This window comes from Crassostrea angulata, chromosome 8, assembly GCF_025612915.1.
Source record: "Crassostrea angulata isolate pt1a10 chromosome 8, ASM2561291v2, whole genome shotgun sequence".
NCBI classification, from domain to species: Eukaryota; Metazoa; Mollusca; class Bivalvia; order Ostreida; family Ostreidae; genus Magallana; species Magallana angulata.
In genome coordinates, this window is record NC_069118.1 from 226,648 (window position 1) to 253,374 (window position 26,727).

General features: G+C 35.3%; 1 protein-coding gene across 4 annotated transcripts; it reads left to right on the plus strand.

Annotated features, from left to right (window-relative positions):
- Positions 1–2,086: 2,086 nt before the first annotated feature.
- On the plus strand, positions 2,087–26,012 carry LOC128157827 (sortilin-like). Of its 4 annotated transcripts, none has more exons than XM_052820471.1 (16): positions 2,087–2,346; positions 4,390–4,449; positions 5,906–5,970; positions 6,253–6,358; positions 6,818–6,994; positions 9,479–9,511; positions 13,756–13,826; positions 15,001–15,077; positions 15,403–15,545; positions 16,202–16,285; positions 16,648–16,708; positions 20,763–21,013; positions 21,405–21,507; positions 21,734–21,810; positions 22,681–23,782; positions 24,244–26,012. In XM_052820471.1, the coding sequence occupies exons 1-15, from the start codon at positions 2,110–2,112 to the stop codon at positions 23,101–23,103; spliced, it is 1,968 nt and encodes a 655-aa protein (XP_052676431.1). In that variant the 5' UTR covers positions 2,087–2,109; the 3' UTR covers positions 23,104–23,782; positions 24,244–26,012. The 4 variants fall into 4 exon arrangements, with proteins under 4 accessions (XP_052676431.1, XP_052676432.1, XP_052676433.1 ...); XM_052820472.1 differs by having other exon boundaries at positions 24,342–26,012; XM_052820473.1 differs by having other exon boundaries at positions 9,491–9,511.
- The last annotated feature ends 715 nt before the right edge of the window (positions 26,013–26,727 follow it).

Sequence of the window (26,727 nt, forward strand, 5' to 3'; positions counted from 1 at the left end):
TTTGCATTGCATTTCGTATAAAAGCGAAAACGACTGCAACACACGGGAGGGGGTGGTTTACCTCATTCGGAGTTAGATACCTTGTGTTATTATTATACTATAGGTAATTTTTTTTTCTCAGAAAAAAGTGCCTATGGTGCTGGCGGATCAAGTTATTTTACAGGTTCAATCTGCCTATCAATATACCTGCTTCAAGTAAATTATAGATCAGCTTTTTTGCTAGCTAATTAGTCCAAGATAATTTTTAAAAACCATGTTTTACACAGTTATATGCAGATTATGCTATAAGATTTCCACTAAAAAGGCAAGTTACAATGTACCTCACCATTTGATCTGAATTATTTGTTAAAAACTACAACTACCATTCATGTTTAACTAAATTTAAAATAAAAGCGGAACTATTTTAACCTACATGTTATTCTCTTTGCTCTCTAAAAATGAAATTTATTTACTTAATAGTTATTTATTTTTTTCATTTTATTTTTTTCTAATTTTATTCCATTTTACTTTATTTTTAAAAAATGGGACTACTAGTAATGTGTGTTTGTTTGTTTTTTTCCTTTCCAAGCACGTAGCATTGTTTTTGAAAGTGGGGGCAGACTCATCCAAAAAATCTTGACAAGCAGAAAAAAAAAGGGAAAATGTTACTTTCCAAAATCCTGAATCAATTGAAACAGATACAAGATACATGCAACTTTTTATGTAACCTTTTAATTCGTGTGGAAGGTATTTAACCACCAGTACAGCTTTTTTGCAACACAATTATTTTCTAAATTTTAAAACATACATGTTCATTACTAATCTCTGTCCCAATCTCTGGCTTAATATTTAGACAACCATAAAGTACTTAGCTTTTGTGAGAAAGCTACATTCAATTAATAGAATTTTTAAAAAATCATTTTTTTTCTGTTTTGAAATTTGACACCTTCCCCAGTCTCTATTTCTTCAGGTTTCAATGACACCACACAAACAGAAAGTTGAAAAAAAAAAAAAAACAATCAAAAACTACGGGGATTTTGCATCAGTTATACAAATGATATGAACCGTGAAAAAATTGTGCACGATAAATTGAGTGATATCCAAATGGAATGGATGTCGGGTTTTCCCATAATAAATCTATGCAAGAAACTTTTGTTCCTGTGATTTTCTCTGGATACAAAGAGGACCGTGTATGATAGAAGAAATCATAGAAATTGTCATGATATAATTTTAATTTTCAATGTTTTAACAGACATGTATGTGTACATTTATAAAGAAAATCAAACAAAAAATTGATTGAAATGGTATGACTGAACATGGACATTTGATTTGGCTTTTAAATATATATTCTATATGTATTGAACAATTTTTACATGTCCCGTTATCACTACCTTACAACATATATATTTTCAGCTTTAAAAAAATGCAAGCATCTAGATAAAGTTTATGCAAACGTTTGAGCCAAAATATGAAATATATTCTCTCTATAGGCCTACATGTATGTTAAAAGTAAATCGATCATCAACAGCTGCCGGATCAGTGACCCGAGACATTCATTATAATGTTTTAATTTATTTCTGAATTCGAAGACATGCATTTAATATTTAAGGAATATATGTTATAAAGGAACGTACATGCGCGGATCCAGAAAATTTTTCCAGGGGGGGTCCGAAGGATAATTGTGTTTGCCAGGGGGGGTCCGAGGCATATTTTCGTGATAATTTTACTATGTAAATTTAATAAATTTTCATTTTCCAGGGGGGTCAGGACCCCCCCGACCCCCCTCTAGATCCGCGCATGACGTACACTCTTTGATTGTAATTAGGTGATGAAATACGGTCGGGTTGATGAAATCCAAACAAGCCAGGGCTAAAGGCTTGATAGGTTTAAGAATTGATCATTAATCTAATACTCAAAGAATGATCCCTAATTACTTACATTATTATAATTTTCAGCAAATGTGCATTTTGAAATAAAAAGTGAAGACTTTAATACAAGTTCTTCGGATCAATGCCCCCCCCCCCCTCTCGTTAGCCAAGGCTGGGGGGGGGGGGGGGGGGGGGAGCGGATACGAGTAGTGTTTGTAGAGGTCGCTCCATACTCACGTGATGTACGAATCATCAAAACAACATGGCGACTACAGAGCTGTCGTTTCTCTCCCAGGTCTTCCTCTCGTTATGCATAACGTATGTGTGTATTGCCACACATGTCCATAGGTTCGAGGTTGATCTTAGACATCTAACGCAGTCCGTGGAATATAAGAAGGCCATCAGGAGCAGACGAGACCTTGCAGATGCCGCGTGCCAAAGACAGGAGTCTAGCTTTTTGCAGGAAGTCAATTCAGGAAAAGTTAAATTAGAACAGAAGGTTTGTATTACTCGCACAAGATGACATATCTTGGTAATTGAATAACCGTGGAACAATATCTCTGCCATTAACTTTCGCCCGAATCTGACAACCGAACAATGGGGATTTGGGTTATATAACATAAAACAGAGGAAATTCGCACGATCCTAACTACAAAATCTATGGTAGTGTAATTGTATGAAAAACCCAAATGAGAATGAAGGCTTTTCTCTAAAAAGAAATGGTTCAGGCATTCTAGAGAAGTGAAGAAAAAGGAATTAGCCTACTTGCGCCGATCTCTATAAATGATTTTTCTTTAAGGTTTCTCCTGCAGCTTAATTATTTTTTACTTTAAAATTTACACAAAAAACTTTGACTATTTCTCTTGTAATCATCTATAGTCTGCCCTAAGATATTTATGCTGCACATTTGGACAATTTTTTACCTGTGAAAGAAGTGCAATTAAAATCGATGAAAGGGAAAATTTCCAAGATAACTTCATTCACCAGTCTAGACGGACTCTCAAAACGGAGTCAACGGAAGTGAATTTCTGCAAGCATTTTGGACTCCGTTTTGGGAGTCTACGCATGCGCACTGGTACAAAATATGGCGATTCTCGATAAAAACATGGGGTCAACAAGAAATCGTCTTGCAAAGTGCTGCATGTGTTGGCAGACTTCTAACATGTTTTAAAAGACCCAGGATATAATTTACTATCGATCGTATTTGCACGAAATAGGGGTTTATTTGCACTTAAGAAAGTTATTTCTCTTCGAAGTTGGACGTTTGGATGATGCTTAAATAGTGATATTTTTGTGTTTTTCATGGAATTTAATCGTTAATAAAAGGTAAATTGCATTAAATTTTACTTCTTTCGTATTGTGTTACAATTTAAAATCACCAAACATACAAATTGATAAGTGTGTAAACGAAAAAAGCTTCGAATACTAACAAAAACTGGTTGCTCTAGCGATGATTAAAAAACGTCTTTTTAGTATCTAAAAAATAGGATCGGTTGTTTAAAAGCCCAGAAAATAAAACAAATTGTCACTCTTGATTCAATAACTCTTTAAATTGAACTGATAATTATCATCAAAACAATTATAATCACTCGCGGCATTTGCGATGTTAGGAAACCATGTTAAGTACATAATTATTTTAGATAATTGGATAATTTAGCATGAAAAAGATTAAAATGAGACTATACTTTTAACGAACAATGATAAATAAACATATCCAAGCGTTAAATTTATTTCAAAACAGTTATAATTGGGCGTGATCGAAGTTTTGGGTGAATTTTTCATTTTAAAAATTAATCTTACGTAATACAAGTAAACGGTTATGAACATATGACATTAACATGACACATTAACGTTCAGAAATGTTTTTGAAAGTTAAGATTTAATTTTTGTCGTGTTTTTGGCCAATTTTAGAGATTTATTTAGAACTAAGGGGCATAACTCGCACGTTGTTTACATTAGAAACGCCATTTTACCGCAATGCATGATGGAGCTAAAGACTCCATTTTGGAAGTTAACTCCGTCTTGGGAGTCCCGTCTAGACTGTTCACACATTATCATTTTACCCCGTAAAAATTCACAGAAACGAAAACAGATTTCCTACGGAGATTTGTAATGGGGAATGTTGACATCTTTTCTCTATTTGGAAGTCACTTGGAATACCTCGCACAATTTTTCAACATTATCATCCGGGCTTAATAATGGCTGATGCAATGCAAAATCCCTGTAGACTTTCTATTTTTAGCCGTGTATTGAAACCTGACAAGCTAAAGGGGGCGTTTCAAAAGAGAAATTTTGAAAAAAAATTTATAGTATTGAATGAACATCGTCTGAATCAAGAGTTATTTATAGATATTGAATAATTTAAGAAAATATGCGGCAGAAATAACTTTGGACAGACTATAAAATTTACAACACTATGTTTTTACCAAGACCAACAGACATAACTGTGAGGAACTTTTGCTTTCTGCAGAAGCCAAGGAGTTGTATATATTGGATCGGCAACAGTTTGCATTCTAATGTTCATTTTTGTTTTCCTTTTCAGCATTCGTTTGGAAACGAGTCTTACTACAGCCTAGCCTTAGCCTGGTGTGGAAACAATGGGGTAAAAAATGATATCATTATAAACCAGGAATACAAATACATGTAACACAAACAAACTTAATATATGCTGAAATGTTAATACAATAATGTGTATTGAACACTTTTTACATTGTTTTATATATAACGTTATAAGGACGTTTTTAGACAAGCAAAACTGACCCGTATAAAATTAAGTTGGAAAGACATGTTACATATACATCTAAGTACAAATATCAACAGAAAGATAAAATTGTGAATTTTGTAAATATTTAAGAATAATGCACATGTAACTTAATACTAGGTCTTTATTTGGCCATTAAAAACATGAGGAAAATAGACAAAAGGATGCCTCTAAATGCAGTACATCCATGCATTTTAGGCTCCCCCTAACTGCATTCTGCAAATGAATTAGCCTTTTTAATTTCTGTGCATTTTCAAGAGCAAGTCCTAAGGCATTGTTTTATAGTATTTTCAGGGTACATTCGCCAGCTTTTTGAAGAACTATATTATCCCCTAAAAATTCATGAAATTCTGCACGTGTAAAATCTGGATGTTTTTGGAGTTACCTCCCTTTATTTTAGAATCTCGCAAAATTAATCTTTAAAAATTTTCTACATACTGTTTGCATGTATTCGAAAGGTAAACCTCTTTATTGTGCAATTGAAAATTTAAAAAATTGATTTTCATGTATACCGCATAAAAATAGCAGGAAAATCCCTTCCCATCATGCTTTTACCTAGAAACCCCCCCCCCCTGGATTTTATACGAAACTGTGTTTAGCTACCTTATACAAATACAAATATTTATTGGCACAAACACAACAATTGCCAAAGGCCTAATAAATGCAGGAACATTTTGTATGTTTAGAATAACTGCATGTACAGTATTATATATGATATACAGTTTATACAATAAACTAGGGGTGTGCATATACAAAAATTGGCCACTATCTCAGGCCAGAGCACGTGCCAGTAACCAAGTTACTGGCTCAAGGTAAATAGTTACTAACCAACAAACCTTTTCAAAACAATAAACTTAAAATGTACAAAGTGAAATAAATAGCCATAGATACAAGTGCTAAATAAATGTCAATCTGTATTGGAGTAGCTGGTCCAGTAATAGATTCACAACAGTTTCATGATAATAGCAATTAGTAATCATCAATTACTTCTCCTTGTTTAATATTTGTCATTGTCAAGGATAGAAACGTACAATTCTTATACATATACATTTTTTAGTGCACAAAAATCTGGATTTTCCAACAAAGTTTAATTGTAGGTAATTTTAGTTGACGTGATATTGAGACTTAATTGATTTGACTCATTTTGGTTAAGATTCACTAGCCTGAAACCCAACATGGTGAAGGTTTGTGCTAGCTGGGCCTCTAAAATCGTTAGCCCCGGGTGTTGGTAATTGCAGGTAGACTGTGTAATGCAGTGTTTTACTTGTACATGTACATTGTTGACTTTATTTTGCAGGATTTACTGGTAGTAATAACTCAAGAGGGTAATGGCATCGTTAGTCCATCCAAGATATTTCAAAGGTATTACATGAAGACTGTAGATAGAAACATGAGAAGCGAGGGATCTTTTATTTTCCCATTTATATCTGATTAGTCCTCACCATGGAGATGAAACTAAACATGCTAAACATGCATGCACTTTTTTGGTTGTTTAAAAAAATCTACTGAAAGGATCAAGGGTTTCTACCTTTTACATATATAGAGATTGAAACTTGCTTCATGAATTATTTATGAAGTTCCTGTCAAGTTTACATCTTGTGTCAGCTGACGACTGAGTTTGCTCCCTTTTCTAATTTCTTACAGCTCTAACTATGGTGCTAAGTTTGATGAGGTGACCAACAGGTTAGAAGGTGTTCCTAGGATTTTACGACATAACGGGGTGTTTAGAAACCCTCACAATACCAGGAAGGTCTGTCTGTTTGTCGTTCTGTTCATTTATCTAATTTTTTTTTTAAAGATTTATCTCCTCTATGTACAACTGAAAGACTTGCTATGTTACAGAATAATTTTTCAAATTTTTACTTTATACAAATGCTGCATATAACTGCCAGTATCATGGGGGATGTGTTCTTAAATAATGAAGAGGAAATGTGGAAGTATTTACCTTCAGAAACATCAGTTATTAGTTTCTTAGGCACCACTGAGTTTTGTTCATTGCTATCGCATCAATTGATTAAATTGTAAGAAGAAGAAAAAAAGGAATTTTTTTTCAGTTGAAAATAATTTAAAAAAATTAAACATATTAGTTTTTACTCTTTCCCATGTACATGTATTATATTTTGAAAAAAATGTTTAGGCTGAGAAACTTAAGATACATTCTTGGCCTTATAATTCAGAGTTGAGGTGAGCCTTTTATGTCCTATTACAGGTGTATTTAGTGGATGTGGGTGACAAGTATGGCTCCTCCCTCTATGTCACAGAGGATGGGGGGGACACATTTTTTAAATCTGCGCTTCCTTTCCAACTGACGGGAGACATTACGTTTTATCCAAGGAAAGAGCACGAAGACTACCTATTAGCTTCTTCAGCCATACTTAGTACAAAGGTGAGAGAGAGAGAGAGAGAGAGAGAGAGAGAGAGAATAATAAATCTTTTAAAGATTATTTAAACCCAACAATAAAGAGCTTTCAATCTCTTATTACATTAGTTTGATGAGAGTTATTGGACAATGAATATGGATGTGATCCAATTTACATGTACCGTAAATGTAATGAAAATGTTACTTATTGTTGAGCTAATTGATTAACTCTGTGTACTGATGTCAGTCATAAGTCAAAGATTGTATCTGATACATTTGTTAGAAGAAGGTAAATTTTGTTGTACATATGACACGTATAAATAGGAAGAGTATTTTTTATTTGTGAAATAGGGAAAAACAATTTATTTTGCAGATGTTTTTAAAAGCTTTGACTTGAAAACTAATCTTAAGCATAGTCTTGATTATCACAAATCTTTCGTCATCATAAATTCACTTTTTCCATTACCAGACAAAACCATACCGTAATGTATCGTGTATAACACGCACTCATGTATAATACGCACCCCCCAAAATTGACCAAAAATTGGCGAAAAAACAGCAGGTCCTATGTATAACATGCACCCAAAAAATGGCAAAATCAGCGGCCGCTATTTTCCCCCCAAACTGTCATTGTTTCATGATAATTTTATAATCCATGAGCAATCTCTTAATTTTGTGATCGGAACATAGCACAGTGATGAAAATCGACGGCCGCCATTTTTCCTAATAACTATCGATGTTTAATGATTATTTTATAACCGAAGCGCAATTATTGTAATTTTGTGATCAGAACATGGTCCAAGCGATATTATAGTCAAAGTTTTTACAATTTTACTTAAAAAGGACGGCATGATTTACATGGGCGGTATCAAATACCATTAGACGCTTCGTAAAGAGAGCGGAGAAGTTGAAGATCATCATACGTAGAAAATACCAGCAACCGAGTTTAGTGCTTAAAAGTAATAATGTTTGCAGATATAAACCAAAACAACGTCAAAAGAAATGATTTAATTGATTAATTATAGTCAAACTGATTGATTATTGTTAAATAAACATTCTGAAGAAACGTATGTATGTCATATATCGTCATTATCAAGTCGTACACATAATCGATGTATTTTTAACAGTGTCTATGTAAAGCAATAACGTTTAACTGCATAACTGGACACGAAGTAATCAAGTTTAACAAAATCAGAATAATCGTTAATCTTCACGCACTTAAAAACACCCTGTGTGAAGTCCGACACAAGACAGGTGCATGCTTCTGACACCGGAAATTGTTAAACAAACATTGACCACGCGCCGAGTCAACATGTTTACATAATGGTGAATGCACTGGCAATATTTAAATTTGTTTGATGCTAGAAATAGTGTTGAGAGAGAGTATAAATATTTAATACATGGAAATAAAACTAAGAATAATGATCGGAACATAGCACAGTGATGAAAATCGACGGCCGCCATTTTTCCTAATAACTATCGATGTTTAATGATTATTTTATAACCGAAGCGCAATTATTGTAATTTTGTGATCAGAACATGGTCCAAGCGATATTATAGTCAAAGTTTTTACAATTTTACTTAAAAAGGACGGCATGATTTACATGGGCGGTATCAAATACCATTAGACGCTTCGTAAAGAGAGCGGAGAAGTTGAAGATCATCATACGTAGAAAATACCAGCAACCGAGTTTAGTGCTTAAAAGTAATAATGTTTGCAGATATAAACCAAAACAACGTCAAAAGAAATGATTTAATTGATTAATTATAGTCAAACTGATTGATTATTGTTAAATAAACATTCTGAAGAAACGTATGTATGTCATATATCGTCATTATCAAGTCGTACACATAATCGATGTATTTTTAACAGTGTCTATGTAAAGCAATAACGTTTAACTGCATAACTGGACACGAAGTAATCAAGTTTAACAAAATCAGAATAATCGTTAATCTTCACGCACTTAAAAACACCCTGTGTGAAGTCCGACACAAGACAGGTGCATGCTTCTGACACCGGAAATTGTTAAACAAACATTGACCACGCGCCGAGTCAACATGTTTACATAATGGTGAATGCACTGGCAATATTTAAATTTGTTTGATGCTAGAAATAGTGTTGAGAGAGAGTATAAATATTTAATACATGGAAATAAAACTAAGAATAAGGTATTTCTGATGCAGTCAATTTAGTATACACATATACAACTTGCAACACACGCTATATCGGCAGTCACTACTCCTGTGGTATCAAGAATTGCGGCTTGAAAAATGGGGTAAAATTTTAGTCCTATGTACAACACGCACCCCTCACTTTTGATTAAATTTTTGCTGAAAAAAAGTGCGTGTTATACACGTGACATTACGGTATTTTCTCTAATTTAGACACCCAGAACTCTACAGATTTCTAAACAGCAATTTCTTTTTACTTTGTTACTCATTTTCATAGATGGGAAGCCAGATCATAAATTTTTAAAGTTTTTCCTCCACAACTAATTCTTAATGATTTAGGCACAACAACAGATCAGCGGGGATCACCTAATGGTAGGTATGGTGTCGTTGTCATGGTGTCGTTGTCATGGCTTGATCCCCATGTTGTGTATAGTCCAATCCACACTTTGCAAAAGTTGTTCCCCTTTGCAGGGTCAACCCAAAGGTCAAAAGGGAAAAACACAACTTTTCCCTTCTTTACGCAACCAAATATTTGGGCGCCCTGTGAAGAATTCTCTCGGAATTTAATTTATTCCTTCAATCTGTGGGTTGCCCAAACTTGGGGCAATCCAAATTCACAGCGGAAACGGATTTCTAATGTCAAATGACGAAGTTACAACCCTCTAAACTACAAAGGCTACTGTGAGAAATATATGGGTTTTTCCCCAAAGATGGCGGCCAAGGGACATAACTTTTGTAAAGTGTGGATTGGTCTATTGTATCTGTAATCTAGATGCTCAATGAATGTGTCCATGTTGTCATAGCAACTAATAGCTTGAGCAATGTATCAATGTTACGTAACTTTGCTTAAACCCACTATTAATTTTTTTTTCAAATTCCTTATATAAAACCTAGTCAGGTTAAGTCATATAGTATTATTCACAAGCCCTGTCAATCCTTAGTCTGCCATTTTGTTATTTCACAATCTCTACACCATCAGCATAACAAGCTCAGTAACCATATTCACCACAGAGATCTTCACAATCACTGCATCATTTACATATTCACCATAGAGACCTTCTCAATCATTTACATATTACCATAGAGACCCCCTCAATCATTTACATATTACTATGGAGTCCTCAATTACTGAATCATTTACATATCACCATAGAGACCTTCTCAATCATTTACATATTACCATAGAGACCCCCTCAATCATTTACATATTACCATAGACACCCTCAATCATTTACATATTACTATGGAGTCCTCAATTACTGAATCATTTACATATCACCATAGAGACCTTCTCAATCACTGCATCATTTACATAATATGTAAGAATTATGGCTATACAATGCCATTTACCTTATAGTATATAGTCATATGATTCGAGCAGCAGAAACACTGGTAATCTGTTACAATTCCTCCCTACCAGTAATTAATTAGTCAGTGGTAGGAAACCATTCCTGTCATCTGAAACTACTGAATGGATTCAACCAAGTCTGTTATAGTTTCTATGGTGTTATAAATAGCAGAACATAGAACATATATGGGTGTCCTATACCCAGGCCTGTGGACCTCAGGTTTTTGAGTGTATTGTGTCGAGTGTATAGAAGCTGTTTATTGTGTCTGTAGCATGGCATATGATAGAGATGTTCATGATATTGAGAAATTAAATTGTCTCTTTGAAAAACAATGTTTTATTCTACTGATATACTATGCATACTCTGTGAACCAGTGGGGGAGGGGGAGGAATATTTCTTTACAGAGTCCTTTTGTTAGTACTATCAACAAGTCAGTAATATGTCTGTGTACTAGTATACAGTTATATTGTTTATTATGCCTTGTGCATAGTTAACCCAAGCACAATGAGCACTTTTCTTATCCACTTTATTCGAGCGTGCGTGCGTGCGTACTTGTGTATGTATGGTAAGAAGCTACAGAAAGGAAAAATATCAGTACATATATCATTACTAAAAAAGCATGTTCCGCAAACACAGGAAATACTATAAATGTTTAACATTAATGCAATACACAAATAATTATTACATGTGTTTACTCGTTACAATACTATGCAACTTTATCCAGACTTATAAAAACTTCACTTAAGATGTAAATACTACAGTATCTTAGAGAAGACTTAAATGTTATAACAAATGAGAATTGATATAATAATTAGTAAACTTTGATTAAAACAGCAAATAATTTATAAACTTATATTTGTGACCTGACTGCAAACTACAGTAACATTGGTAGTAAAACTGCACGAACTAACGCTCTTCAGTAAAGAAGTCAAATATATATACCCTAAAAATTAATAGAATTTTGAACCCGACGGGAAAAAACAATATTGCCTATCGTAACAGCACATTGTTTATGGCTTAACACCTTCACTATATAGTTTCTATAATTAGGGCCCCGCAAGGATTTGCGAGTGCCCTATAGTAATCACTCTGTCTGTCCTTCTGTCTGTCACTCTTCCGTCCACAAATTTCCTGTTTTTTTCTAATAACTTTTTTTTATGGTTGCCCAATCAAGTTCAAATTTGGTATGGTAGTTCAGTAGGCAGAAATACATATGTTGATGCTTAGTTTGGTTCTCTATGTCTTCTGGTTTGGAGCTGGGGTGGTGGGGTAGATTCCTAACTATGCATGGGCAAAGAGAGATAACTGCTGAGAATGAATGGGCAAAGAGAGATAACTGCTGAGAATGTTACCATTGAATAGATGGAAGGCTGTGCAATATTTGTCCTTTGGGATTAATTAACCTTCCACAGGAAGAATATCCTAAGCTTTATCTTTATCTGTCACATTGAGATTAATTACTGCACTGCCTGTGTCTGCAAATGAACTTTGTTTTGAAGTTAAGGTCAATTTTGAATGAAGTGTAGTATTGTGTACATTCTTTGAAATATGAATTTAAAATATGATATTCATATTTTATTTTGGTTAAAATACCGTACACAATGATTTATGATAATTTTATTGAATTCTAAAATCAAGATATATATTAGTAATAAGATATCCTTTTTCACTATTTTATTTTTTAATTATTTATTTTATTTTTTTCTGCCTTTTAAAATGCTGTTAATTTTAACAGGTAATCAGATAATAACCCCATTCTGTCATTTCTGAAAAAAAAATCTTATTCTAAATTTAGAAGAAAAGGATGAGAGAGCAGAACTATTAATCCCCTGGGATTAATTATCTTGCCTGCTGCAGAAAATTTAGAGGCTTATCTCTATCTGTCATATCGAGATTAATGAACACCTTTGTCTGCACTCATACCTGTTAACCCTCCCGCATTGCGCGGGAGACTCCCGCAAAACGACCTAAAAATCTAAGATCTCCCGCATCCAACCTATCTCCCGCGCGGGAGACACATTTCTCCTGCAATCGTATTTGTCTCCCCCATACCCCCCCCCCCCCCAAAATCTGAATCTTTACATGCAAATTTCAACAACCACTGTGGGTTTTTCTCTGATTTTGAGCTCAAAAACCTGCTGTGTAGCTTGAATATATCAAAATCTATCCAAGTACTGGCTACCGTGATCATAGTATGACATGTTATAGTCCAGTTTACTTTTTACGATTACTTCCGGTTTTGACTTAAATCAGTTACGTATTAAGTTATGCATAGGCCTTATAAAATATAAATAAAGCTTAAAACATCTTGATTTTACTCTGTAACACCAAAGAAAACAATACACAGCCAGTGGTGTCACTTAACAGGTGGACAGGTAAAGCACCCAAGCCACGTGCAGTGAGTCGTGACTAATTCTGTCTGGCCAGCACAGTCGGTAAAAATCAAAGTGAGTTTTGAACACTGAGTGTTTATACAAGCTACCGATAAAAGTGAAGCTCGAGGAAAAAGTGTAAAAGCATTTCACAAGAGTTTTTAAAGTTTATAGTACCGGTACTATAAATTACAGGGATGCTATAGACATTACAACAGAGATCATTTTTAAAGATACTGGAGAAATACATGTTGTTTTGTGAATTAAAAATCTATCCTATATATAAGGCAAAAAATAATTTTAATGAATATTATTTACTGGTATTTTCTTAACTGGGTTTCACTGCAAATTCAAAATACGCAAAATAAATTTTCTGTGTTCACCCTAGATGTCAGCATGCAGTGATGGTTCAATACTAAACAATAAGAGGACTTATATATAAAAAGTGGCACTATTGACTTCTTGTAATGTACCATGCAAACAAAATAATAGTTTTCTGAACATGTCCAGCAACACAAGTTGTAATTGCACACTGGTAGTCATAGAAATCATAAAATTTAAAATGATTGCAAATGCATTGATAACAATTGTGAAATAAGGTATCTAACAGTATTTTTAATATATATTTGCATTTCACGTGAAAAAACGTCGTTTACGCAAAATCTCCCCCTTAGCCAAGTTGGTAAGGGGGAGATTCTCCCACATAGCAGCTTTGAAAGGTTAACAGGTATGTGCACTGATGTATTCCAGTTCTTTTCATCTTCTGCGGGGCATTTATTTTTCATCATTGTTAATATAAAGAGGATGGAATTCAAAGTTTTTTTCATTTCTCTATATTAATTGTCATAGCGGGGCCCTTCCTGACTGGTCAGTTTTCTAGTTGTTTCTATTTTAGACTCTGTATGCCAGCTTTAACAGTGGCAGAACATGGAAGAAGGTGGATTCCTATATACAGAACTATAAATGGTAACCAATACAAAGACTGAGTTCAATTACAATTGGGCCGGGTGTCACTGGCTTGAATCGGGGACTCAATTTTGGGAAAATATCAACCTTTTAAATTTTTCTTCTATTCACATTATTCATGAAAATAAAAATCCCTGCAGTATTCGAACTCTGGACATGCGGGTTGGTAGACTGAAGTTTCACCAGAGATAAACACCGAAGTTTAGCGATATAAACTTTTTCACAATGGGTTAAAATTGCCATTTTGTGACGTACTGTCATAAAAAGAAGACGTCCATGCTGTGGGGTATCCTTAATATGCTGCATGGTACATGTTGTGGCCAATCAAACTTCATGTAACAAACTTTGTAGCATGAAGAGTAACATGATCATAGACTCGCTGACAGATGGCTGTCTGAGGAGATTTTGTGACACCCAAGATCTCTAGCAATTATCAAAGTACATGTACATCTAAGACATTTTTATCTGGAATTAAATTGATATCACCAGTTTGGCATACAGTAGTTAAAAAATGTTGTTTTTTAGCCGTGCTCTGCTGAAAGCAGAGTCCTTGCTGTAGGCAGGCACATCGCCAATTTTACTATAAATAGCACAACTTCAAAAGTAAACAAAAAACCAAACAGCGTCAAGCTTCCGCTATACCAAATAGTTACACAAAGAGCCACGTTTTGTCAAATGTGTTTGCATTTTGTTTCTTTCAAGAGAATTGTCTATCTTTCTTGTAATCTTATTGATAACGTGCTTTAAAAACAAGACTATGCATTTTGGACACATACAATGCGCATGAATTTCCCTGAACTACTTTGCTGCGCATTTAAGAAATGGGGATTGAATATATAACGCTTGTTGCAAAATTCAAGGTAGCAACTGTTGAACTTTTTTCTATTAAACAGACATATTTTTGTATATAGCCGCATACAAAATTTGGTCGCTCTCTGACGCTTTGCCGATATTAAAAGCATGAGAGAGAGAGAGAGAGAGAGAGAGAGAGAGAGAGAGAGAGAGAGAGAGAGAGAGAGAGAGAGAGAGAGAGAGAGAGATTTTCAGTCTTTACTACACAATATGCATAAAGACACACCAAAAGAGCCCGGCTTTCAGTACATCAGTACTTTGATTTTTATTGTTCTCTGTTTTACCGGTAGCTTAAAAGTCTTTTCTCTGACTTTGTTTACAGGGGCACAGAAGAAGATGATCCACAGACAGTCTACGCCACGAAAGACCTCGAGAAGACCCAACCCTTCCTTGATTCCTGTGAGTGGATGACATATAAGTGTTCAGTGATTTAACTTATGTTTAAGTTTAAGTCAGGCATTTTTATTGATAGTTTTTTATGAATAAGCAAAAAAAGATAATTATATTAATTGTTTTATTTCTTAGCACTGCATTGATCGATAAAAAGAAATAATTGTTAAAATATTATAATTGAGTTATTTCCCTGTGCAAATTTTGCAGTGAAAATGAAAAAAAAAAAACCTGTCTGCTGCATTATATTTTTATATTTTGGCCTTAGAAAACTGTAAACAAATATATTTTGACCTTACCATGAGCTTTAAGATACAAGTTCTTTGCTTTGTAGTTGTCTCGGTGCATTATGTTCTCCAGAAATATGTCTATAAAAAGGACGGGTCATTAGTTAAACAGACCAAGATTCTGGAACATGTTGTGTCGTTTGGTCATCAGGGCAAGTTCCTCTACGCCTCAGTGTACTCGGAGCAAGTGGTAAGTCTCATGTTGTGTCGTTTGGTCATCAGGACAAGTTCCTCTACGCCTCAGTGTACTCGGAGCAAGTGGTAAGTCTCATGTTGTGTCGTTTGGTCATCAGGACAAGTTCCTCTACGCCTAAGTGTACTCAGAGCAAGTGGTAAGTCTCATGTTGTGTCGTTTGGTCATCAGGACAAGTTCCTCTACGCCTAAGTGTACTCAAAGCAAGTGGTAAGTCTCATACTGAGCCTTAATGTCAAAGTCTTTAACTGGGCATGGTTGTCCTATTGCATAACGTAAGTTTTAAACTTATTAAAGGGCGTCACTTCTTAGAGGGGGTTAGTCTTAAGGTCAGACAACACGTTCGGTTCCTCGAGAATCTTTTTTGTATCTCCTCGGAATAAAGAGTTACAATAAAAGATATTAATTTTATTTTTTTGACAATTGTATCCTTTGAGCTCTATATGAAAGAGCAATACAATGCCTATATCTCATGTGTATACTTTATTTGGGAAAGACAGTAATAATGTTTGTAGCAGCACTTTAAATATCTACCTCTATCACAGAAGAATGTGTATTTATAAACTTGAGTGTTGTCTTAAAATGTGCATGTTAATTATGCTAGTTTTTAAATCTTTCGTGAATTCAGTATTAATTAAAGGCTATTTTTATAGAGAGGAAATCGTTTGATGAAGATTTCAGCCGATCTTGGTAAATCTTGGAATACAGCCCAGCTACCAACGATCACTGGAGATAGGGTAAGGAAAGGAATCAAAGTACTAAAAGTACTGATAGGTATCAGTAAAGCCATGAAAATGTATTCTCTGTCTTATCTATAGATTCGGTATAGCAAGTGGGTAAATTATAGTTATGTGAAGAAAAAAATTGTGATAAAGAAAATTTGTGATTGTTGGATACAACAGTATTTGAGAAGTTGACAAAAAGTTTTGACTTTTCAAATTATGTTCTAGTTTTTTTGTCAGAATTATATATAGTTAAACAAACATGAAATAGAAGTCTTCAGATTTTTTGTATCATCATCATCATCATCATGGTGGTTGAATATTACAGTTGCTTGATTTTGTGTTAAATATACACATACATTTTTTTTTTATTGCAGTTTTACTCGGTGCTTGATACGAATGAGAAGATGGTGTTTATGCATGTGGATAATCCGGGAGGTAAGCAAGCAAGCCCCACCTAAATCTGAGTTGACAAATCTATGATAACAATATACCAAAACTAGAAACTCTTTTCCTATATTGATGTTAAAGTCCGAGTTCTCTGCCATAAGCTGTATTTTTGATTACTCTTTATCTTTGTCTTGTTACTGTATACACTTTTCATGGTACAACCAACAGATAGGATGTACAAGGGCTGGTGTATTCTGAGTCCCTCTTTCCAAGCTGTAATTTTAATTGCTTCATTGCAGACACTACAGAGTTTTTGAAATCTTTCGGTCCTGTCGGCAAGACCGATAAAAATAACCAAGGACCGATAACTTGAGGTTGCCTGTCAGTCCAAATGACCGGTAGATATGGACAGAGTAACTTGCGAAAATATAACTAATTTTCATACTCACTGAGGAGATCCGAACGCATACGATAAATCTAGAGGAGTTTTTCGCGTTTTTTTTCGCTCTCTCTAGACTTATTATACATTTTCGGAACACCTCAGTAATTATTACTTCCGTTGCTTTCGATAAGTTTGGCGAGTATTTCGTACATATTGATACGGTGTGTTTATAATGCAGCTAACAGATGTAGTCAGACAATAGGAATAAGTCTTTCAATCATTTTCCAACCTAGATGTCGTCAGAAATCATGGGAGACATTGAAGAATTTGTTTTAAACATAGCGTGAACTGAGGGCCCCCTATAAATCCAAGATGGCGAGTGTTGTCTCGTTACGTTTTTTCAATGTACATTGCATACACCAAAACAGAGTTTTCAGTGAATGTTTTTATTGCAATACACAGAAATACACACAAAAATCCCAATGTAATCATTTATAAATTTTTTCGGGAAATAAGAACTCCGCAATCTGACAACCGAGCCCTAGTTACATATGAGATGTGCAGAAAGAGAACGAGAAAGAGAACAATAAGAAAGTTGATAATGAGAGAGGGAAGGAAATTAAAAATAATTAATGAAGTGATAAATAAGAATGTTATCAGGAGCCAGAATGTGAAAGTTAGGAGAAATCAGATCAATTAAGGTAAAAATGAGAGAAACTATAAGACAAATATACTTGTAGTTTTTAGCTCACCTGAGCTGAAAGCTCAAGTGAGCTATTCTGATCACATTTTGTCCGTCGTCCGTCTGTCCGTCCGTCTGTCTGTCCGTCTGTAAACTTTTTACATTTTGAACTTCTTCTCTAAAACCGCTTATCCAATTTCAACCAAATTTGGCACAAAGCATCCTTATGTGAGGGCAAATATAAATTGCAGAAATAAAAGTCCGATCTGTGTTCAAAGCGGAGAAAACCTTGAAACTGTAGAAAAAGGGGGGTGCATTTTTAAAAATCTTCTTCTCAAGAACTAATTAGTTCAATTCAACGTAGTTTAGCATAAATTATCCTTATGGGAAGGAAAATATAAATTGCAAAAATTAAGTGCTAATTCTGATTCAAATCTGAGTTATTACAAAAATAATAATAAAGGAAATGCGTGTTTCAATCAGTTTAATAGCTTCGGGCTCGGCATACGGTAAGAATTACTTACAGTAAAATGGGTAGGCAAGACTTGGTCTGAGCAAAACAAAAGATTGGCAGGTATTAATCTGCCAATCTCATTAAAATTTCGGGATATTTGCTGGACCAGTATATTTGTATTCGCTGTAAATATTGCTGCAAAATAATGCGTATTTGGAATTGACGATTGCTGATTTGCCCCGGCTTTTATTTTGCCACAGCCCGGGTTTGCATACCCATTTTACCAAGACTCGTATTCCATACTTCTAAAACGAGGTTCTTTGTTTAACTATGATGAATTTACTTGCTATGCAACCGTTCGCGTATGAAGGGAAATTTTTGAAACATGCAAAATATATTGGTGCCGATTTTGTGAAGTAAATTAAGGCTAAATATTTCAATGCGTTGACAGTTTTCACACATGACGTTGGTGTTAGCTTGTTCTGATTTTCGTTTCGTTTTCATTATTTATGCTTTGTAACCTGGGAACTATCGTCTGTATTTCGTGATTTTTACGTATCAAATAAAACAGAGACTTCGGTAAATCAAACAGTTAACAGTTTACCTGCGCAAATTAAGCAATATCTGATGTAGGGGTACTGAAGTACAATTCATTCTATCAGTAATTCGGCATTATCTTTTGCATAATGGTAGATTAATGCAATAGGTTTTGTTGAGATGCTCGGCATTTTCTCGAGTTTATTCAGTTTAAATAGAGTTTGATATCGCTGACGGAAATATGTAGGTATATACATGTATATATATATGATTCATTTCGAAAAATAAATTGTGTTCTTTATTTGTTATACATGTAGTGCATGTTTCTTGTGTTTTATTGTTACCCTACAATTTCTATTTACTAACCATATTTGAGTGTTAAGCTTCGAATTATAAGCGAGATACAGAGATTTGCTCACAATTCTATGTTTGTACACAGATCTTAAAAGCTACAGATTAAAAAAGTAAAAAAATTATCAATATTTATTACGAAAATTTTCAAAGTCTGTTCTTCCAGAAACCAACTTATTGAATTGTAAACTTAACCTTTTTTAGCTCACCTGAGGGTGGGGCCACAATGGGGGGGGGGGGTCAAAGTTTAACAAATGAATATATAGAGTAAATCTTTAAAAATCGTCTTCTCAGAAACTAATCGGCCAGGAAAGCTGAAACTTGTGTGGAAGCATCCTCAGGTAGTGTAGATTCAAAGTTGTGAAAATCATGACCCCTGGGGGTAGGGTGGGGCCACAATGGGGGGTCGAAGTTTAACATATGAATGTAAAAAGTAAATCTTTAAAAATCTTCTTCTCAGAAACTAATCGGCCAGGAAAGCTAAGACTTGTGTGGAAGCATCCTCAGGTAGTGAAGATTCAAATTTGTGAAAATCATTACCCCCGAGGGTAGGGCGGGGCACAATGGGGGGTCGAAGTTTTACATAGGAATATATACAGTAAATCTTTAAAAAGCTTCTTCACAGAAACTAATCAGCCAGGAAAGCTGAAACTTGTGTGGAAGCATCCTCAGGTAGTGTAGATTCAAAGTTGTGAAAATAATAACCCCTGGGGGTAGGTTGGGGCCACAATGGGGGGTCGAAGTTTAACATATGATTATATAGAGTAAATCTTTAAAAATCTTCTTCTCAGAAACCAGCCAGAAACTTGTGTGGAAGCATCCTCAGGTAGTGTAGATTCAAATTTGTGAAAATCATGACCCCTGGGGGTAGGTTTGGGCCACAATGGGAGGTCGATGTTTTACATAGGAATAAACAGAGTAAATCTTTAAAAATCTTCTTCTCAGAAACTAATCAGCCAGGAAAGCTGAAACTTGTGTGAAAGCATCCTCAGGTAGTGTAGATTCAGAGTTGTGAAAATAATGATCCCCAGGGGTAGGGTGGGGCCACAATGGGGGGGGGGGTCAAAGTTTAACAAAGGAATATATAGGGTAAATCTTTAAAAATCTTCTCAGAAACTAATCAGCCAGATGATTCTTTATAATTGTGATGACTATGGCCCCAGGACAATTCTTTGGCCTCCCGAGAAGGTTCAGAGTTTGATGTACGTTTATATCCCATATATAAACTATTGTTAGGGATCTTTTTGAGAACTGCAATACTCAACATATGATACATGTATGACTATAAAATCATCCTGTTAGAAAAGGGACTAATGATTATAAACATAAGAATATCCAGGGGAAAATGGATTTTATTTATACAGGATCTACATGTATTATTGTACATTGTCCAGATAGTTTGTATTATGACTCCATTGAGCTGATATTATCATTACTATTGTTCCTCAGGTGAGCGATGTGGCCCATGGGCCTCTTGTTCATCTTTCTATTGAAAATGTTTGGACTGATAGAAATCAGTCTGGACTGACAAACTTCTGATGGTTGTCAGTCCAAATGACTGACAGTGGAAAAAAGATTTCAAGAACTCTGCCCTATCGTTGATACCATGTACATGTTGCTGTACATGTTGGTTATGTGGGGGCTGGTTTATTCTGAGTCCCTCTTTACAGGCTGTAATTTAATTGGTTTATTGTAGATACCGGTCACGGCACACTCTACACGTCCGGCGTGCGGGGGCTCGTGTACTCAGAGTCTCTCCAGAAACACCTGTACCCTAACTACGGGGAGGTGACCGACTTCTACCGGGTCGAGTCTATGCAAGGCGTCTACATCACGAGTCAGATGTCCGAGGACGACAGCATTCATAGCATGATAACCTACAACCGGGGCGCCACGTGGCAGCCTCTTCCGCGACCCCAGGGTGCCATGTGTAAGGACGAGAAAAAGGTGAGTCAGTGACCACAATATAATTTAGTGTGCCAGTGTGTACAGACAAAGAAGATCAATTATTGGTAACAGGAACCGAGGGGAATAACTATTGTCACTGCTAACAGTAACTTACACAGTTATGATCACAAAATGTTATCTGCGAGGACAAGAAAAAGATGAGTCGGTGACCACTGACTTATCACTATGGAGGCATAAAACTAATTTTTTTTTCTATGACAGTAAAGATTTGCTAAGCTTGCCTCTTTATTGTAAAGATAAAGGCATTCAAAGTGGGTCTTGAAATCTTTCATGATTAAATGTTGAGATAATTTATTTCCCTGAAAAGATTGCTTTCTTGATATTTCTGAAGTGGTACAGTTGTACTTATACTTCTGAAAATGTTTTACAGCCCTGTCATCTACAAATCCATGGTGCCTACAGTATACAGATGGGCGTGTCCGCCAGCCTTCCCCTCAGCTCCAAGTCTGCTCCAGGGATAGTCCTCGTCCATGGCAAGTAAACCTTTACATCCTGTCTATGGGGTTTATTTAATGTTCAGGGACAGGGACCTGCTAGAGGTTCATTGTAATCAGTGGGGACTGGGACTGTGTGCTAGAGGTTTATTACATTCATCCCTTACATTCTTCACTCTGCATGTGGTGAATGGGGGGGGGGGGGGGTTAAACAATGTAAGGGGACTGTGTTAGAGGTTCATTGTAATCTTTGTTGTTTTTTCAGGTCACGTGGCGGACTCTCTACAGATAACACCGCCTGATGTGTACGTCACCAGTGATGGAGGATACAGCTGGGCAAAGGTACGCTACCTGAATCAGGTGTAGTAATTATTGATGTGCTACCTTAATCAGGTGTAGTAATTAATGATGTGCTACCTGAATCAGGTGTATTAGTTAAAGGTATGCTACCTGAATCAGGTGTAGTAATTAATGGTGTGCTACCTTAATCAGGTGTAGTAATTAATGATGGGCTACCTGAATCAGGTGTATCAGTTAAAGGTATGCTACCTGAATCAGGTGTAGTAATTAATGGTGTGCTACCTTAATCAGGTGTAGTAATTAATGATGGGCTATCTGAATCAGGTGTATTAGTTAAAGGTATGCTACCTGAATCAGGTGTAGTAATTAATGATGTGCTAACTGAATCAGGTGTATTAGTTAAATGTAGGCTTCCTGAATCAAGTGAAGTAATTAATGGTGTGCTTCCTGAATCAGGTAGAGTAATTAAAGGTATGCTTCCTGAATCAGGTGTAGTAAAGGTGTGCTTCCTGAACCAGGTGTAGTAATTAAAGGTGTGAGATTGTGAAATGAGAGGCACATAATACTAAAATAGAGTTTAGAGAATATGCTCCAGTACCCAAAAGGTATTCTTTATTAAGTTTTTCTTCAATATGTGATGTTTTGAAAATATCTTTCATATGCACAGGTAAACTAAGAATGCAACAGCATATTAATTTCAGTGATCTACATGTAAATAGAAAACATTAAGAATATATTTCATAGCAAATTATGTGCAAAATGTTATAAATGTCAATCTGATTTACATTATTTTCTTAAAATATCAACAGGCTTTAAAAACCCAGAGACCTGTAGTAAGCATTAATGAATAACTTCACCTGTTATAATTATTGACCTTGTCAAGGCCTGATGGTGTTGTGATTTTGTTTCCAGGCACTAGACGGTCCCCACATGTACCAGATAGCTGACAGTGGGGCTCTATTAGTGGCCATCTCTACGTCCGACCCCCAGCCGACGGTCATTAAGTTCTCTGTGGATGAGGGGCGATGCTGGCACGAGTACAAATTTATACAGAACGCCTCAGAGGCCATCATATTGACCGGTCTACTCACCGAGCCCGAGAACAGAGCCATTGTGGTCATGGTGTGGGGGTACCACCCCACAAAGAAGACCTGGACCGTGTTTGCCATAGACTTTGCTAAGGCCATTCCAAGGATATGTCAGTATGGCCAAAAAGAATTAATGATTTGTTTCTCAGGCACCGCTGCATCAGTAAAATTATTGCCGAATCAAATTTTTTTATCGTTATTTTCCGGATTTTTAATATCTTATCATTATCGGTTTTTTCTATTATAAAATCAGTGTAAACAAACACTCAGAATAAAGGCTGGTCTCTGTCAGTGCATCGTCGAAACCCATGGGTTTTCTATCCGTTACACTGCTTTCAACCCGTGGGGGCATACTCCAAAGACGCTCATATCTAAAAATTATTCATGAGAAAATAAACGAAATTCATTGGTCCCGGTGAGCTCTGCTCGGAGTGACTAGCCAATCAGAAAACTCATAAGATACGGCATTTGCATCGACTGTAACCATGGCTGCTGCAGAGAGCATTTTGAACTTAGAAGAACTGAAAGACTTTCAGAAGGCCGCGATAGAGCATCTTATAAAATGTATTCAATGATGTTTTCCTGAGTGTACGAACTGGCGCAGGAAAATCCCTCTGTTATTAGGCATTTAATCCGATGTTTTAGAAGGAAAACCCACATTGTTTGTGCACCGTCCTCGTAGTATGTCCGTTAATCAGCATAATGAAAAAGCAGACAGATTATTTAAGCGAGCTTGGATTTTCGGCTACTTATATTGGCAAAGGTGGAAAAGAAAGTGATTCTATAAAAAGGGGAGAGTACAACTTTTTATTTTCATCACCAGAGGCTGTTGTTGGGAATCCCGAATGGAGAGCGATGTTTCTTGGTCCTGCAGGAGAGCGTGTACGGCTACTAGTCACTGACGAGGCACACACAGTTCTCCACTGGTAGGCTTACAGTCAAATTTTTAATTAACCTTGGCAATTTAAAGTATTTAAAAATTAATTTAAATCGACTTTAATGGTGCGCCTGCTATGCTAATCGGAGATTCCTCTGACTCTAACCCCCGCTATTATAGTGACGTGCGGGGGAGAGTGAGAGGAATCTTGAATTACTGCTATGCATATTCAATCTTGGTATTATTCTATAGATGAATAAAAACAAGATATATTGATGATTTTTGCCTTTTGAAATGTATACATTAATGAATCAGATGTAGATGTGGATATTGCCAAATGGATAGAAGGTTGACAACAATCATATTAAAGCCAGTCATTAATGACTGAAATGATTAACAAAGACACTATTTATGATTGACATATACTTTACTGCTGTTTTATATAGACAATTGTTTCCTTACACCCTAAGGCCTTGATTTCAATTGAAAATGTTTTACCGTAAATTTTAGGGGAGAAAGTGATGATTATGATGAGCCATTCAGACAGTGGTATGGCAAGCTGGGCGAGCTACCTTCTTTAATTGAGCGTCCAATTCTTCTTTTGACAGCTACTGCCAACAGAAATTGCAACAGAAATTCTGCATGAAGAATTGCCATGAAATTATAGACAATCCAGAGAGTGAAAACATCAAATTTTTTCTTAAAAAGATTAAGAGAACTACTTTACAGGATGAAACATTTTTTTTTCTTATTAAGTTACTTAGAGATAAGAAAGAATTGTGTCCAAGGTTTATTATATTTTGTACTTCTATTAATGCTTGTAGACAGTTAGTTACTACATTAAGACTTAATTTAATGGAAGAAATAAGACATGTTCAAATGTATCATTCTAAAACCCCAGAATTAATTTTAGAGGATATCAAACTAGATTTAGAGAATCCAAATGGTGATATAAGAGTTTAGTAGCTACAAGTGCTGTTGGCATGGGTGTTAATTTTAAAGGTGTTTATCATGTTATAGAAACAGCCAGATTGAAATCTACACGCCCCGTTTATTGATTGGTCGAAATCTACAGCGGCTGAAACTGACATTAAAGTGACAGGACCAAACTTGACACGCCCAGTTTATCGATTGGTCGAGACCTACAACTACCTAGGAAAAATCATGGACTGCACAAAATAATCATGACGACGTCAGACTCAGTCTCACAGGAGACGATTTGGCTGTTTCTTTTAGTTAACGTACTTACGTACATTAACAGTGATTTAGTGAATTTTACTTACTTTTCATAATCAATTTATCAATTGGCTAAAAGAAAGATGTTAATATAAACAATAAAATGCTTTCTTTGACGATTCATTCGGGTAATGAAGGTAGCGATCATTGCAGGAAAAATTTACATAACCCGCTAACGCTGGTTATGTATTTTTCCTGCAATGTCGCTACCTTCATATCCCGAATGAATCACACAAAACATTTTATTGTTTAAATAAATTATGGACCCCCAAAGGACATGGATGCTTTAGTACAGCAGTTTGGAAGAGCAGGGCGGGATAGTAAAACTTCAATGGCTTTACTTTTGTTCAATGCAAGACAGTGTTAGAAATTAGATAGTGTTATGAAGAATTATATTACCAATACCGATAAATGAAGAAGAGAGTGTCTATTGAATGCTTATAATTCTGAACCGTCCCCATGTGTTAAACATTTATGTTGTGATATATGTGATAGGTTGTGCAATTGTAACAATAATTGTTTAGATTTTCAGCACCCTTATTTTGAATTTGTTGTGTCAGATGTTTCTACGTCTTCTGATGAGTCCGATTGTTTTGATTTTGAGGACTTAACAATTTAATATATACATGTATACAGTAAAACATGCTTATAGCGTAATACTAGTTCTGTAAAAACATAATTTGTGTAACCATCAGATTTATATTTATATAATAGTGTTGTGTTGTGCATGTACTATGCCTAAATAGTAGTCATGGTTTGATACATAGTGCACGAGCCGGAGGCGAGTGCACTATGTATCAAACCCTAACTACTATTTAGGCATAGTACATGCACAACACAACACTATTGTTATTATTATGCCGACTGTTGAATATACTGACGTGCTTTGCTACAAGTAGCTGTGACGTTTGAGGGTTGACAAGTCCCAAAAAATATTCACCGGAAAAGCAAGCGTTTGTTGTTGTTTTTTGTCTTCAAATTAATCAATTGATTTGATTGTTTATTTAATCACCAAGTTGTTGTACAATAAAAAGTCAACAGATGTTTATGTTCTTTTCAAGAAATGAGAGACGTTTCGCCTAACCGAGAAAACTCGAAATGTTTAGCAGACGAAATCTCATTGAATTTTTTTCTTGTACATTCTTTATCAAGCGTCATTCAAAAAAGCGTTTTTGTGATTCTCATGTAGATTTGGGTATGATTCATTAAATGGATCATGTCTAAATCATAGCTACAATATACAGAAGAGACGTATCGCATAGCCCCCTAACTTCTCGCCGTTTGAAATCAAGTACGATTATGACGTTATTTTTTACATGTCAAAATTCTTTAATTAATCAAATGTCATCAATTTGCAACGGTTAAATTTAAGAATGTGTTTTAAAAAGATAACATAATTTTATGCACCATTAATTGAGTGAAATCAGCTAAAACTTTTTCACGGGTGCACTAAAATATCGATATTTCTGACATGCAGGCCCATTCGATCATTTACGGTGGTCAGTCATTTTTATAGAGAGGTCAAGATGAAACATTTCACATGTAATACATTTTTGATTAAGGTAATTAATACATTTTTTTCAGTCCGCAATAGCCTTTATGCACTACTCTTGATGATAACGTCAAATTGCTCATGCCGATACTTTTGCCGTATACAGGGTATAGATAACGTTATATCTGGCATATCGCTATTTAGAATATGCTACATTTCTAAAAATGTATTAAATAGATAATATAATAAGTAATATATTAATTAAT

Excerpts from the sequence above, each read along its gene's own strand:
- LOC128157827 (XM_052820471.1), top strand. The coding sequence starts at position 2,110 with ATGGCGACTACAGAGCTGTCGTTTCTCTCCCAGGTCTTCCTCTCGTTA. Across the intron at positions 16,709-20,762 it reads GCATGTGGATAATCCGGGAG|ATACCGGTCACGGCACACTC; the intron begins GTAAGCAAGCAA and ends GGTTTATTGTAG. Across the intron at positions 21,508-21,733 it reads AGGGATAGTCCTCGTCCATG|GTCACGTGGCGGACTCTCTA; the intron begins GCAAGTAAACCT and ends TTGTTTTTTCAG.